Source organism: Peromyscus leucopus, chromosome 11, assembly GCF_004664715.2.
Source record: "Peromyscus leucopus breed LL Stock chromosome 11, UCI_PerLeu_2.1, whole genome shotgun sequence".
Classification (NCBI taxonomy): Eukaryota; Metazoa; Chordata; class Mammalia; order Rodentia; family Cricetidae; genus Peromyscus; species Peromyscus leucopus.
In genome coordinates this window covers 33,984,109-34,001,299 of record NC_051072.1, presented here as the reverse complement: position 1 = coordinate 34,001,299, position 17,191 = coordinate 33,984,109, and the positions used below count along the sequence as shown (strand labels likewise).

Here is a 17,191-nt window from a genome sequence, read left to right as displayed (position 1 = left end):
AAAACAATATATATTAAACTCCATGCCTTTTAATGTCTTTTTAAAAATTGTAACAATTGTGATACCTTGAATTGGATGAAACACATGCCATATTATGCATGAAAATTAGTGATTATTCCAGAATAATGAGCATCCTTCAAATTTTAGATGAACTTGTTTATCGGTACTAGAGTCAGGTAAGCTGTCTGTTTGGTGGTGATTTTTACCTTTGTGATGGTGAAGAGGTAGACCTTTCCCTCTTCCTTCTTGAGGTCATTCATGTACATGGGAGCACCTACCAAGAGCACGTCTGTAATGGTGTCTTTATCCACATCAACTGAACACAGCACACTACCAAAATAGGAGCCAATCTGGAGTAGCAAAGCATAATCATTTCAGGAGTCATATTATCACATATGTATCCTAGCACGTGCAACTCTAGGTATTTCTGATGCCAATGAGCAAGAGGCCACATTCAAAAGAGGAACCCGTAGTAGCTACGTGAGCTGTGATTTAGAGGAAGACAGGAGGGACAGGGCCAGCCATGGACAGGAAATAACCATGCTCCCATGAAAAGCAAAACAAAACCTGTTGTAATAAAGATGCCTTATTGGAGTGTAGGGAGGGGGTGGAGGGGTCAGGGAGGGAAGTATCATTTGAATAGAATCTTAAGAACACAAGGAGTTTTCTAGGTGAAGGGAAATATGAATGGTGTAATGCCAGTGGCATGGTCCAGGACAGGAGATGTTGCCTGGGGGAAAAGATGGGAGAACTAGGTAGAGATGAAGTAAAATTAGAAGGGCCGGGGATCTGAATGCCATCCCAGCCAGCAATGTTCAGTGAGTGCCTGTGTGAACATTTCTTAAGGATTTAAACATTAATAAGTGATTTCTTCTATGAAACTGTCATTTTTTTTTCTCAAAATAGAAACACCATTCTTTAAACTACTAAAGAAGAGACAGAAGCCTGATCTAATAGCTACTTTGTGACTAGTTTGTGGCTCCCTTATTCCTATAAAATCAATGGCAAGAGAAGTGTCAGATTTCAATCCCAGTGAACCTTCTGTTGTTAGGATTTAACATAGACATGAGTAAATTCAGATGACATTCCCAAACACAGAGGAGCCACTCAGTGAACACCAGTTTCCACTTGGCCCACCCAACTGTCCACCTGCCCCAGTTATCCATAAAATCAACTTCACTTGTTAGTAATGATGTTTACCTGGTCCCCTCTGTGAGACTGAATCACTGTGACAGTGCCATCCTTGTTGACACTGTATAGCACTATCTGGCCAGTATAATTTGCCCGAGGAGCGCCAGCAGCGAAGTGGACACCATTTTCAGTAGAAATTGTAGCCACAGAGTAACCTAGGAGAGAAGAAGTTCTAGAGTAAGCATCCCTCACTGTCTCAGCCAGAGAGGGCTTTTGAAGGTAGCAGAGATGCTCAGAAGTCTTGATGTTAGATGTGATGACTACTCACGCTCCTGTGATGGATTGTCCTCACCTTTCTTTGTAGCTCTCACTACCATAGACAGGCCCTCAACTTATAAAGCTGTCCCTTTGATCCTGGGTTGTTCTCATTAGCTACCCCTCAAGCCTGGCTTATTGCTAATTTTAATTGTCAACTTATCACAATCTACTATTACCTGAGAAGAGCATTTCAGTGAAGGTTTGTCCAGATTCAATGTTCCCCTGGGCATATCTGGGAGGAATTAGGCTGATTATATTATGTGAGTAATTGAGGTGGAAAGACCTGCTCACTGTAGGTGACACCATTCCTTAGGCAGGGGATCCTGACTGGATAAGAGCAGAGGAAGTGAGCTAAGAGTAAGCATGTATCCAGAACTCATTTCTCTCTATTCTTGATGGTGTGTATAATGGGACTGGCTGCCCGTGAAATACTGGTGGTATTAAAGTTTCTGCTGCCTTGATTTTCCCACAATGATGGACTATAACCTGGAACTGTGAGCCAAAGAAATCCTTTCTTCTTTAAATTGCCTTTGTCAATGTATCTTACCACAGCAACAAGAAAAAGACAAAGACACTGGTCTTTAACAAGTTTTTAATGAATAAACAAATGAATTGAAATGGTAAAGTTGCTTCATGGAAAGAACACAGGTCCTAGAATTACAGAGTTCTAGCTTTAAATTCTGGATTTGTTGTTTGCTAGGCTGTTGAAGTTGAAAAAAAATTATTGAGGTCACAGGCTCTCAAAGGATTTTGGAAGGATTTGTGTAGCTAGAATACAGATACTGAACATCACTGGATGCTGATCATGTGAACAACACTAACAAACAAACAAACAAAAACCCCTAAGAACTTTAAGACAATAGAAAGACACTAGTTAGTGTATTGCCTTTTAGGAACAACTTCTATTTTGGAGAAACAACCATGTTCCAGGGATATCTGCCTGAACAGATTTGTGTGTTTTAGAAACAGTGGAGTTAAATAACATCATTGGTCACATGAGCTTAACAGACCTCTACAGAGATTCGTGTGTAAAACTCAGCTTCCCAGACCTATGGGCTGAGGCCTGACTGCCAAAGAGGTAACATCTGTGGATTAAGAACACGTAAGCAGAGGACAATTCAGAGGCTCTGCTGAGCTGACCTGAGAGTTTAAAGAAAAAGAACCTGAGTCGTCTGAGCCGACCGCTGTAGCACCTCACCTAAAAACGAACTGTGGTTTCTATCCTGCAGAACGTGCTCAAAGGCCTGTTTAGGAAAGATCAGGTGCTCACGAGACGTCTCCTGGACAACTGTTCCACTCCAGCCAAAAGCTCCCACTGCACCTAGCATCAGAATATCCTGAAACAATTGAAGAAATGAAGATTACGACAAATCACCTTTAATGCAAAATAATTCAGGCTAGTCAAAACATTGAAATAAATTATCACAATTTAAGGAAATTTGCACAGTAAACTATATATATTATATATAGTTATATATAATATATAATATATTTAAATATATTATATATAAATATATATTTATATATATATATAACTGTTTTGATTTTACTGGAGAAGTAGCTTACCATGAGCTTTCATAGGTGTTGCCTAAGACCATCCTATATATCAGATATTTACATTATGATTCATAACAGTATCAAAATTACATTCATGAAGTAGCAACGAAAATAATTTTATGATTGTGGGGTCACCACACCACGAGGAATTGCATTAAAGGGTCACGGCGTTAGGAAGGCTGAGAACCACTGAGCTATACCCTCTTGGAAGAGCTTATTATAATGCATCATGTAGAACTCTTTGCAGTAGGCCATGGCACAGGACAGATGCCCAGCCGTCTTCAATTCAAAGGCACACATTTGAAAATGCTGAACCTTTCAGAACTTACAGAAGAAACAGATGAGAACTTCTCATCCCACACAGTCCTAGGAAAGGCTCATGATGAACAGGAGACACACTAAAGCAATAGAAAGTGCTGATGTCAGAGGAGGAAGGAGATGCTGCTCTTCCTAGCATGTCTTGGGAGACCTTCTGACCAGTGGTATTTCCAACTCTCTGTATGTTTGCGATGTGTGTTGTACGCTTGGATGTGCATGCTTGTGCACAAAGAGGCCAGAGGAGGACATCGGGCACACCGCTCTATCGCTCTCTACTTCATTTCCTTCACATGGAATCTCTCACTAAAGCTGAATCAAAGACAGTGGCCAGCAACCCCCCAGGGATCCTCCTATCTCTGCACTCCCCACAAGTGCTAGGGTTACAGGTGCATGGGCAGCCACGGGTCCTGCCTGAATTGTGGGTGCTGGGATCTGAACTTGGGTTCTCATGCTGTTCAACTAGCTCTTTCTGTGGGATGGTGTGTATGTTAAATTGCTCTGATTGGTCAATAAATAAAACACTGATTGGTCAGTGGCCAGGCAGGAAGTATAGGTGGGACTAACAGAGAGGAGAATTGAGGGAACCGGAAGACAGGAGAGACACTGCCAGCTGCTGCCATGACAAGCAGCATGTGAAGATGCCGGTAAGTCATGAGCCATGTGGCAAGGTATAGATTTATGGAAATGGATTAATTTAAGATATAAGAACAGTTAGCAAGAAGCCTGCCACAGCCATACAGTTTGTAAGCAATATAAGTCTCTGTGTTGACTTGGTTGGGTCTGAGCGGCTGTGGGACTGGCGGGTGACAGAGATTTGTTCTGACTGTGGGCAAGGCAGGAAAACTATAGCTACAAGCTCTCTTACCCATTGAGTTATTGTTCTAGCCCTTACGGTCCTTCATTCTTTTCCTCAGTCCTTTTCAAATGTTCTCGCATCTACATCCCTATATCCCATGTGTTTAATCATAGCTCAGCCACAAAACTCACCTGTAACTGTGACAGTCAATGCAGTGGACTGAAAACAAGCCTAAGTCAGGGATGGGGAAGACCCAGACAGCTCAGGGTCCTCTGCATTGGTTCAAACTCAATTTAAATATCAAAGGCTACAAAGTCCTTAGGAACAGGCTTGGTCAGAATGAAAGGTGTTATTGTTAAGGGTCTTTTTGTTGTTGTTGTTTGTTCATTTGTTTTGATATAAGGAAACAGGGATATGGTGATGTGGGGTTAAAAATACCAAATAGGAAAAAAATATATCTTATTCTGAGGAAAAATACAAAATTTTGAGAAGAAGCATAATGTAAGCACAGACTCTAAGCTAGGAGTATACGACCGGACAGTAACCTCATGGAACTGTGTGAAAATATTTCTGTACTATTGTATTTATTTACCTCTTCCTACAGGAAAGATTTCTAACTTTTTTCGGCATCTCTAGGTGTTGTTGAATCAGTAACATGAGCATCTTTTATTCCAGGCAAAGGATGAGCTGTTTTGGTCCTTGGATCTGTTTATCACCCTCTGACTTCAAATTCATCCCTAAATATTTCCCAGAATCTTGCACCATTTTGTCTCTCATTCCCCTCCAATGTCCGGGACAGGATTTGTGTCCAGACCCAGAGGGTGTTTCTGAGGACACCGGATGGACTCCCTGAGTTACCAAGACATGGACTCCAGGTCCACTCAGGTCTCACACATTGCCCATCTTCAACAACTCTATGTCTCTGCTTGTGGAAAATGATACCACGGCAATGTGGTCTGTGACTGTGTCAGGGATAAAAAGGGCTTTTTTTTCCCTCTGACAAATGTTTTAGGTAATTAATTGATTCCCATGAAATTCTTATAAGGATAATGCTTGGAATTAGTGTAGTGTCTTTGCCATAGGAGACTCAAAGCTTTTATTATAAAAGATATTTTCCTCTGACTTAGGGAAGGAAGAATTTAACTGCTTTCTTTCTAAAGCTTAACGACTGGGCCCAGGAATGTGAATCATTGCTCAGGGAATGGCTGTCTTTCCTACTGTGTCTAAGCTATTGTGTCTGTGTGTGTGTGTGTTCTGGTCAGTGGCAATATTTGCTTAAGCTTATCTGGTATACACACATTTTGAGGAGAGTAGTCTGCGCTGAATCCGACTTGTGCCATTTCCATCTGGAAGTGGTCTCCTCCTTGAACAGTACCTGTTAAATATCATTTTCAAAAATTATACTATTGTCAGCGATCTTAAAACAAAATTTAAAACATGGACACACATCTGCAAGCATGTGCATTCATGAACACACACACACACACACACATACACACATACACATACACAAGTGTTCTCATGTCAATGTACAGCTATAAATTGGAGGATTCTAGGATGAGGACATCACTAAAAATAGTGTCCAAAGAAATGTTCAAAGTTGGCTTTGATCCCCCATTAAGCATTAATTTAATATAATATTTATGCTGTTCCTGATATCAAATTAGCCTCAGCAAAGAAAAAGTATTAGTGAAGATGGAAACTGAGATCAGAGTGTTCTTGTAAATTTATCATTAATAGTTAAGAAATTATGTGGGGTTTGCTTTTAAATACTGGTGTTCCTAATGCACAGATACTTCAGATGCATTGGAAGAATAGGTGATTATTTTGTACCGTAGACTGGACTGACGGAAACCTGAGGCAGCCTTTGGAAACCAAGATTCAAGACTAAAGAGTTTCCTAGCTGGGAAGTTTGTTTTAATTGCACTTAAGTATCTGTTGGTGTCTAACACAGCAGAACGCTATTGGTAGGCACATCCTTTTCGGTGTGGTAGAATGGTTGTCTTTCAATAATGTTCCCGAGAAGCAAGCCTAATTCCTCCACAAACACATCAATAGAACAGACTTTACTACTGTGAGGGGTCCTCTTGCTGAGGAAGTATGATAATTAACACTGATTGCATAGGGACAGTTTGGGGGAGAAATACATTTATGTTCCTCAAAATTCTTCAGCAATAGAAAATGTCCAAGATCATTTCAAGTTAGCCTTAAATTACATTGCAATTACTCCTACTCATGGACTCCCAGCAAATTTCCTCTTACAGATGCCTTAGTAGTTTTGAATAATTGCAGGAGGTCTTGGGTTTGGGTGATGATTTAAATAATTCAGAAATATCACACTTCTGCAATAATTTTGGGGTGGGACAGAAATTTCTAGTGCATCAACAAAAGATCAAGGTTGGACTGCAGAAGTGGATTTGTTTGCAATACCTTCGAACCCAGCTTCTAAGGAAGGACCTGATATGTAGGTGCACAATTAAACACCAGCTTTATTGCTGAATTGTTCTGGTTAAGCCCCTGGAACTAGGATTTGGGTTGCATGGAACTTTTTTTTTTTTAAAGCAACTGTGAAGAGTGTTCTGGTCCTCCAGGTCTTGTCTATCTGCATGGATGACAATTCTGCCCTGAGTATGTTCCAAGGCTATGGAGGTACATCAGTAGAGCTATAATAAGGAAAGCCTTTCCCCCACCTGAACTTCTGGAGATCATCACTGTATTTTCAATATTTTAAAGGTATATATGTTTACTACAAACAAATTCAAGAATTTCTGAAATTGCATAACTTAAAAAGAAAAAATATGATAATTATAATAGATGTGGCTAGATTGTTCTCTCAAAAGTTGAAAATATTCATCATCTTATTAACCATGTGTGAGCTTTGCACCTCAGAGACTTCTAGAAAATTAAACAGTATTGATGTGTCATCTTTTAGGCAAAGCACAAAAGTGGCTGGATACATATTTTTCTTACATTTCTCTTATAAATCATGTAGTCAATGTGTTTTGTTCAGCTTTCTTGCTGACATCTGACATATCTGAGTTAGTCTTTATGCACAGTCTATGAGTTAATATCCATATAGCAAATGCATTATATGAAAATAACAAATTCTCCAACAAGAAGTATTTGAAGGGAAAGTTTATGCAAGGCCTTTTTACCTTCAATGCTGAAAATGTGTTCTCCAAGTGTTCCAGCCTTTTCCAGAAGAGCTGCTTCATCAGCCACATTGAAAAAAATCTCTCTGTTGGAGTACTAGCAATGGCTTTGATTTCCTTGATTAAATTTTTAGTATCAAGGGCATTTCTGTTTAAATACCCAAGAACCTTGAAAAAAGAGAGAGCAGGACAAAGGTCATTCTTCTTCTACTTCGATTTCCCTATCTGTTCATTTCAGTACGTTTCTGATCATCCCAGGGCTTCTTGCAAACACTCCCACAGCCATTCATTCAGTTGACAGGACTGAAAACAAGCAAAAAGCAGAGAGACTGTACAAATTGCAGACTGGGAAAGTGATGGATTTCAGGACTGTGTACCCATCAACCGCCAGACATGTCCAAACCGAAGCTACTTACTGCTATGCCGAACCTCAATATTTCATCATCATTGCATTTCTGGATCACCTCTTTCAGCATCGACCCATCATGGGATTCACCATCAGTCACAACTACCATGACTTTCGTAGCTCCTGGGCGGCCCCCAGCAGCTGGTAAATAAGCCTCGTCTCTGTGACAGATAAAATTGCTCATTATTAACAGAAGCTAAGATCTAGACCCTTGCTTTGAAGTAGAAAGGGAAATTAGCATCTTTAAGCACATCAGTCATAAACTATGTTGTGCTTTCCACATCAATTCATTCTATGTCAATGCCAGTGTTATATTTAAGAGCGTTCTTCTATTTGTAGCTTCTTCAGAGAAATATAAAATATAGTTCACATTTAATAGTAATTTCAATAGATTTCATGGTGTGTGTGTGTGTGTGTGTGTGTGTGTGTGTGTGTGTGTATTCTAGCTAGCTTTTTGTTGCTGTGATAAAACACCATAACAAAAAGAAACTTGTAAGGAAAGAGTTTATTTGGTTTATGGGTTATGTCTACCATCAAGGCAGAAAATGAGGGCAGGAGCTTGCAGGAAATCTATGGAAGAAAAACAGCTTACCAGTTTGCTGCATCTGGCTTGCTTGGTTACTTTTGTTATACAGCCCAGGCCTACCTGCCTAGGGATAACACTGCCCACAGTGGGCTGGACCTGCCCCCCCCCAGGCATCAATTATTAACCAAGAATATGCCATGTACTTTGAAAATTATAAATTTATAAACTCAAGTTCCAGTTGCTTTGGGGATACTATCTTACAAGGATTCCAACATACAGTATGGCTCGTTAAGGAAGGGAATGGCTCAGTTGCCTTTAGCCTACTGGCTATGGGTGAGATAGGACCTCTGTTGGTCTTTTATGTATCGAACACACAGATTGCAAGCCCAGTGCCACTTTGAGATCTTTGGCAGCAATTAACCATGCAGCTCACACACGATTGAGCCAGTATGATAATGAGTATTCAGAGACGGGTAATGCCTGGGGGCACTCACCAACCTAAGTCAGAGCACCTGTGTGGCCTGGGCAGGTGTTCTCCATGACGGGTAAGGTGACCTGCTGACGTCCCACACAACCCAAGTCAGAAGCTCATTGTTTAATAAAAGGGGGACCTGCAGGGCCCTGGCCCCCGTTTTGGGTAACTGTTGCCTTGTTTGCAGACCTTGACCTTGATATCCTCCCAATGCTAATTCCCTGCTAGGTTCCACCCTCCTGAATGCTTAAGGGAAGTTCCTTCTCTGTGTATCCTGAATAATGGACATTAACAGCTTGGATGCAAGATTGTAAAACATCAGTAGCAAACTTCTGCCCTCCAGGGTCCTCCCATTGTGCTGTAAGCCTGTATTTAAGACCTCCTACCCCCTTCAAGAAATGACATTTGACATTTAAAATTTATATATATATGATTGAATGAATACTGCGAATGTAATCTATGAATACCATAAATGTGATTAATATCATGAGTGTAAGTAATGAATATCATGAGTATAATTTAAAAAAATAAATTAAAAAAAGAGACAGACAAAAAAAAGAATATGCCATGTCCATAGAACAGTCTGATGGAGGTAATTCCTCAGTTTAGCCTTCCCAGGTGACTCTGACTCTCTGTCTTTGTCTCTGTCTCTATTCTGTGTGTGTGTGTGTGTGTGTGTGTGTGTGTGTGTGTGTGTGTGTGTGTGTTGTATATGGTCCATATATGTTTTCCTGTATATATACATAGATACACATGCATGAATGTGCATATGGAGGTCAGAGATCAATATTTAGTGTCTTTTTTCTATACCTCTCCACTTTAGTTTTTAAGACAAGGTCTCACTAAACCTGGATTTCAATGGCTCAGCTATACTGCGTGGCCAGCAAGCTCTGGAGTTCCATCTGCCTCTCTCCTCTCCAGTTCTAAGGATACAGACATATACCATAGCATCTTATGTGTGTTCTGGGAATCCTTGTAAGGTCCTCAGTCTTGTGGAGAAAGCACTTTACCCACTGGGCAATCTTCCAGCCCCACCCAAATCCTATTTTTATATTTACAGAGTCAAATCTATTAATCCATTTTCTTATATTCCCTTTATATTTGATACGGCACTTACAAAAATATACATGATCTCTTTTTTAAAAAACTCTAAAATTATCATTAAAATCTCATGTACATGCTTAATCCTTTAATGCTTTCATTTTTTCATATTTTGTATTTTCTTTTCTTGAGATAGGGTCTTGCCATGCAGCCGAGGCTAGGATCATAGGCATACACCAATATGCCCAGGTAGATTGAAAATTTAATTCAGCTAAAATCTATTTTGATGCAAGAAGCAAGGTACATTATTCAGCTTTATTTTTTTTCTATATAGACAGCCAACCAAAAAGTTATTTCTCTCTGTCTATTAGAATCTCCATGACATTCTTCTTAGGTGATGCCACCTACTTCATAGGGTAAACTATCAGCTAGCTGTATAATGATTTCTGTTTCCTGTTCATCTCTTCTATCTTCATATTTATGTCTTCAGTGCTGGCTAACCATTCTACCCACTTACCAATACTCTAAAGCCAATGGTTTTCAAACTGATAAATCATTTTTATTATGCAGAATATTTTATGTGTATAGTATTAGGAAACATGGAAACGAAGAAATATATTCCATGTTTTCAGCCAGACAAATTTTAATCATGGAGCTCATGTCATATCCTTTTTTAAAAAGTGACGTTTACCCTTTGTGGGTACAGTGCACATCAAGAGTGATTTGAGGATGGAACTGCCTCATTTAGTTTTTATTTCCTGAATTGTCCTATAATGGTGGGTATTCAATGAAATAAAGTATGTGGAAATAAGGGGATATTTACAGAAATAATATCAGAATTCCGTGTGTGTGTGTGTGTGTGTGTGTGTGTGTGTGTGTGTGTATGTGTGTGTCTGTGTTTGTGTCTGTGTGTCTGTCTGTGTCTGTGTACCTGTGTGTTCTGAGAGGTGTTGATTAGAATTTGGGTAGGTCCTGATTTTTGTTCATTGTGAAACTGTGGTGGTAGGGGGGAAATCCAGGGCTTTAAAAAGGTAATAAAAGCCAGACAAGCCACACCTCAACAAACAGTGATCATGCCTTATTTGGAGAGGAAAGCTTGCCAGGCCTCCAGGTTCCTTCCTGGTAGATAGGCCCCAGCTACATTCTCTGCTGAAGACTGAAGTCCTCTGAGATTATCTTGACAACATTCTTTCCTTAGTCTGAGTTACTAGACTGGAACGAGTTCTCCACTTAATAACAGGTGACTCATTTTTATGGCCTGCAGTTTATGAGATGGTCAAGCCCCCAAAGAGCTAGAGACAGAAATATGAAGCTAATTATATCTTCTCAAATGGACAGTGTCTTTTAAGACATAGGAAGAAAATCTCATCAGTTGATGAAAGCAGCAACTTCAGTATACACACAGAGAAAAGGAGGGACAGATAAAATAGGGAATGAGGAGACAGACGTGGTAAATTTCATGACGGCCAGCTATGTATATAAGGAGAAGTGGGAAGAGGAAAGGTTACAAGGAGGGTTTTGCCTGATGAGGGTGTGAACAGCCACCAGCATCATGAGCAGTGAGGAAATGGAATGAGGCTGCTTTAGGGCGTAGTGAATGTTCTGAGATGGTACTCCCAATAAAGACGCTCAACTTCAGTGGGATGCCTGATGACTTTGGGGAGCGAGCTAAGAGATGACACATAGCAATGGGGGAGCCCACACAGGGTTAGTCCTCACACCAAGGGTAAGGACATTGTTCCTGAAAGGACTGTGGAGGAAAGAGGTCTTTGTTCAGTGACAAAAAACCAGGAGAAGGAGCCCAGGAAATGGCCAGAGTTGGTGGCAACCCCAGAAGTTTATGGTGTCCCATGAAGACTTATCAAACACTCAGAGGTGCTCAGGGCGATGGGCTTGAGGCAAATGCACGAGGCGAGCTGGTGCAGAGACCATGTTCACCTAGTGGCAGAGCTACAGGCTTTGCAGAACAGGCGAGAAGAATCACAGACAACTTGTTTTAATGACTTTTGAAGGAATAAAAACAGGAGGTGGAAAAGGTTGTGTGCAGGTTTGAGGGCAGGCACATTATTCTCATTTTTAAAAAATGACAGGCAGACATTTAATAAAGTGTCTAATAAAGCTTACGGAGCAGAAAAAGAGAAACTGAGGTAGGAAGGAGGTGAATGCCACGCAGTTGTAAAATTCACACTCCCTGTGTGTTGCAGCAGGAATAATAATCTTAACATTTAGATTCTTGTGCATAATGCACCGTGAGCTTCACTAACGGGTACAAAATAATCTATTAGCTTTATTTGTTTGAAGTTAATATTAACAGTGATAGATTCTTTCATTTCATACTATTTTAATCCAAGACCTTTGTATTTTATGCAATTCATGAACAATCATATCAAATCACTCCATCAGTCTGATCATCCCAGGTCATGGTGTATGACCTCAGTTCCTCTGTGCCATGTCAAGGGACACAGGTCACAGAAAGCTCAGGCTTGTCTCTGCTGGTTACTTTTGTTTTGACTTTTCCATTCCTTTCTCTTACTTTGAGCATTTTGATAATGTCAAAGAGTTGACTCGATAGCATTAAAACTTACCTTGCAAATTTTATTGCTTTGAAGGTATTGGTGAGGTCCCCACCATATTGGAAGGTTCTGGATGTGGCTTCAACCATTTCCTCTTTGGTTTTGAAAGTGTCCAAGTTAAATATAACTCTTGGGCTATTGGCGTATTGAATTAATGCCACCTTCAAAAGAGAAGAAGTCTATTAATGATCATTAGCTTATAAACAACTTATATTTAGCCAATATAATAAGAAAGGTGAATTTATATGTGTAGCCTGACAATTTAAAGAAACCAAATACAATTCTGTGCTTGAAAATCATTTCTCTTTCTGTGGAATTATCTTTGTTAGAGCTAGGGTGTTAGATATCCGTGTGGGGCAGGGAACCCCTGGCCTTCAGAGAACACACCAGTGGAAAGAACCTTATTTGAGAGAGCAAACAGAAAGATAAACTTCTGATCAAGGTATCTAGGGGACAGTTTCTAATCCTGTAGACCAAGGAACTTACATCTTTCTATCTCTATGCCTATTTCTGGGCATTAGAAGAATTCCCCAGCCCTGGAGATGGGATTGTGTGAGCAGGAAACAGGGGTGAGTGGTAAGAGGCTCTCTGGAAGACATAAGACTTGTAAGAGGTAAGACTACAAGGGAAGTGGAAGGACAGCCCTTGATGGCTGAGTCCAGTTTGTAGTTTTGCCTGGGAGGAGGTATGACAGCCACTGAGAAGGCATGAGAAACACAGTGATCATCCTGTACATCTTACTATAAGATGTGCAACTGATTCTAAACTAACTGAGGATATCAGCCAGATATGATCCTATGACACAGCCGTAGACCTGAGTGCAGAGAGGAGGACTTAAAGATACGGTGTATATTAATTACGGGCCATAAGAAGAGAGACTGAACTCAGCTTCCTCTAGAGAGGAGACAATAGATTGTGGTGGGAAGACACAGAAGAAAGTCGAGAATTCTGGAGACTATTAATTCAGCTGGGACAGGTATGGTAACTGATTTAGAGACAGGAAAAAAAAAACAGACAAATGGGGACAGTTTCTTCTTAAGGAGATTTAAAGGTGGTGTTCTCCAGAAACCAGGGTGATATGTAGCCTTCATTAATAGAAGTTTCTAGTAAAAATCCATAGTGGAACTTCCATGGTCTCAGAAGGCTGTTTGCCCACTCCCCTGGTATATAAAATCAACATCAAAATTACATATACTACTCCTCATACTGGGTCACCTTGCCCAGCCTTAATACATGGGGAGGTGCTTAGTCTTACTGCAACTTGGTATGCCATGTTTTGTTGATACTCATGGGAGACCCGCCCTTTCCTAATCAGAAAAGGAGGAGAAGAGGGGGGGTGGGCATAGAAGGGGTTGGGGGAGGGACTGGGAGGAGAGGAGGGAGGGGAAACTATGGCTGAGATGTAAAATTAATTAATTAATTAATAAAAATATAAAAAACAAAACAAAAAGAAGATACAATAGCATCCAATTGAGACTTCTCAAAACAGAAAATTTCAAATTATTGAAAATACTTTCTTATGTAAAATACAAGTCAGATTATACTAGATTATAAACAAAAGGCTATAAACTAATATCAGAATTATGCAGTTATTTTTGAATTTCACAGAATTCAGATAATTCTTCTAAAAGCAAAGTATAAACATGAGGAATTCACTATTGATAAAAATGGATATAGGGAAAATATGTATCTAAAATACATTATTTATTATTTTTATTTATGTGTATATGTGTGTGCCTGTGTGAATTTATGTGCACCATATGTGTGTACAGGTGCCTATAGAGGCCAGGGGACTTTGGATCTCCTGGGACTGGAGTTGTAGGCTGGAGACTGAACCTGGGTCCTCTGCAAAACAGTAAGTGTTCGTAAGCACTAAGCCATCTTTCTATTCCTATAAAGGTATTATTAATAAACTCATGGGTTAAAGAATTAAAATAAGCAGCTTTTAGAAGAGATACTAATGTTATACACCATTCTTTTGATAACTGTCAAAAATAAAACTAAAATCAACAACACTAAATGAAGCCATGGGCCAAATACTGACCTTAGAAGTGTATGTTTCAATTCATTTCCCAGGTCACATTAAATGCATTAAAAATGAAGATCTGACAAATGCAAAATTTAAGACTTCACATCCAACATTATTTTCCCCAAAGGAGAGCCACATGCTCATTTATGATTTTTGATGTCCTTACCTGTGTCTTTTTGGGTCCTATATCCAGGCCTTGTACAAATTTTTCCAAAAAGTTCTTTACCGCCTCCCAGGGATAAATACTGTTTGATTCATCACATACAACTACAACATCTACCAGGGAAGGGCAAGCTGTGCAGGGAGAGATGAAGGAAGAACACATTTTCCAAAGATAAGTCAAACTTCACCACCATATACTCTTCAGACTTACAAGAGGTTGGGTTGGACTTGGTACCCCCTCCCCCATTCATCGTAAGGCGTTGCTCAGACATCCTTTACATTCATATCTTACCCTGAACTGCGGGTGAAAAGCTGGTCAAGGACTGAAAGTCTGGACTGATGTCAGAACAAATTCCAGTCGCATAATACTGATTTCCACACTGATGTGCCCACAGAGGACCACAGGTCTTCAAAGAAAGGAGAAAATAATATACATACACAGGAAATGTAACCTTCTACTTCTCCTTTTATGGAATTAAGACACCATATTCATTCTTTCCCAAGATACTAGGATTTACCAACTCACATACACATATGTGTATATACATATATACACATATATATTTATTTGCGTATGTGTGTGCATAAGTATGTGTTTTACTTGCACTTATGTCTTTGTGCTACTTTTGTGCCCAGTACCCTTGGAGGCCAGAAGAGGATGTTGGGTTCTGAGAATTGAACCCAGGTCCTCTGGAAGGACAGCCAGTGGTCTTAATCACTGAGGTATCTCGCCAGCACCTGATTTACCAATTTTACAAAACTAGCAAGTCAAAAATGCATTGGAAGGCGTGGAGGGATAGCTCAGTAGTTAAGAGCACTGGCTGCTTTTCTAGAGGACCCAGATTCAATTCCCATTCTTCACATGGCAACTAACAACCTTCTATAATTCCAGTTCCAAGACATCTGACATCTTCCTTTCATTTCCATAGGCACTGGCATGTACCTTGTGCACAGACATGTATTCAGGGCAACATTCATATGGTTGAAATAAAAATAAACTCTCAAAATCCTTTATAAAATGATTTTGAGTGACCATGCTCTGGGAAGGCTAAAAAGACAAGAAGAAAGCAACAGATGGGCTCCTTCATGATTTGCCTTCAGGAAGAGAGATGTGGCCATCGGGGTATCTGTCAATGGAGAGAGAGACCATGAGTTCCCCCACCAAACTACTTCTAGAAAAGCTCCATAAGAAAACTGAATGCAAAGTTGGCTTTTAGTCTCTCAAGTATGAGGGTCTCATGTGACTCATTTATAAAATGAAGATAATCATGTCTTTTTGCTTGTAAGATTGTAAAGATTGAATATTCAATGATCCATAGATATAAAATATTCAGAACAAGTCAGGGAAAGAGCCATTGCTGCATTAACACATCATTGTGGTTGTCTGAACATGGGGGTCTCCTCCTGTCCCATTCATCTAGGACTTCTCAATAGGAACCAAATATCCAGCTGCCTCTAAGGACAGGTAGGGGTTGTCAATAGTGCCTGAGCCCAGTATGGACACTATGGCAAACAAAAAACACACTTCTTACATTCAGGGGCAGGCCACCGTATCCCTGCTCATGTGTTATTTTAAAACTCTTTGTTTTTCTTTCTGAGTTTATAAAGGCAAACTTTGAGTAAAACTTCATTCTTGTAAAGCACATTAACACACAAAACAACACAATTGAGGTAATGAACTGCTACCTTTTACCCTTGCTATAAACTATTTCTTTACTGTGAGCTTCAAGGTCCCTAGCTGGCTGTATTTATCTCCTTGCTCAAGCATACATATCCTGACTCTCACTATCTCCACGAACACAGCACCAATTCTTCATTTTCAGCAGCCCTGCGTTGAAAGCTGAGAACTGGTGATTAAATCATGATTAAAGCACACAGGAGACATTAGACTCTCTAATATCAAATTTTCTAGAGGAAAAGTGAGGAAGAGAGGTCAAATCTAAAGATACTAAAAGTTACCTAAAGAATTTCACATTATGTAAAGCTGTGACCCATGCATAGCAGAGCACTAAACTTATGGACAGATCAATTATTAAAACTCAATAGAGAAGTGTGAACTTATAGGAAGCAATTGGAAAAACAAAAGGACTTTATTTGACCCAGTTTAACTGTTAGTGGCTTAATCCTAGCAGCTGTGCTCATATTTCATGCTTAGTGAGCAAGTACGGTTTTCCTGCCATAAAACTGGAACATTTTGCCAATTAGGAAAAAGTCATTGTTGCTTCTGGCTAGTGCATGCGCGCGTGCGCGCGCACACACACACACACACACACACACACACACACACACACACACACAGTAGAGGACAATCATTCATGCCCATGTCTGAATCCTCAGTCACTTTATCACCTTGGCAGGTAACTCATGATATATGCAAGAAGAGAAGCTCTTTTTCATAAGCAATGGAAAACAGAATTAAGAAGCAGAAGTTACAATATGCCAATTGTTACTGCCAAAGCATTCCTGCTTTAAGCCCAGAACTTAAGAAAGTTTAGAAATATGTGATGATTGTCAGTCTTTTCCACATAATTCTTAAGAGGAGCTCAAGAGCCTGACCTTTTCAATGTGTAAAGAAAGTTGGGTCTTTTCCTCTTCCCAGCTCCTTTACAGTGACTACTAATTTTCTCTTTGTTAAAAATTTTATTGTATCTAGAATTAAGGATTAAAACCTTTAAAGTACATCTACCGTCCATAATTCCCAAGATATTCT

At 39.8% G+C, this 17,191-nt stretch overlaps 1 protein-coding gene across 1 annotated transcript in view; it reads right to left on the bottom strand.

Moving 5' to 3' along the window:
- Itga2 (integrin subunit alpha 2) overlaps positions 1 to 17,191 on the bottom strand; it is a 101,170-nt gene that overhangs the window by 35,094 nt on the left and 48,885 nt on the right. The window contains 10 exon segments of the mRNA XM_037209430.1: positions 207 to 350; positions 1,201 to 1,346; positions 2,648 to 2,786; positions 5,419 to 5,495; positions 7,276 to 7,353; positions 7,356 to 7,440; positions 7,689 to 7,839; positions 12,303 to 12,451; positions 14,486 to 14,613; positions 14,774 to 14,888. Of these exon segments, the coding sequence (XP_037065325.1) occupies positions 207 to 350; positions 1,201 to 1,346; positions 2,648 to 2,786; positions 5,419 to 5,495; positions 7,276 to 7,353; positions 7,356 to 7,440; positions 7,689 to 7,839; positions 12,303 to 12,451; positions 14,486 to 14,613; positions 14,774 to 14,888 (1,212 nt within the window).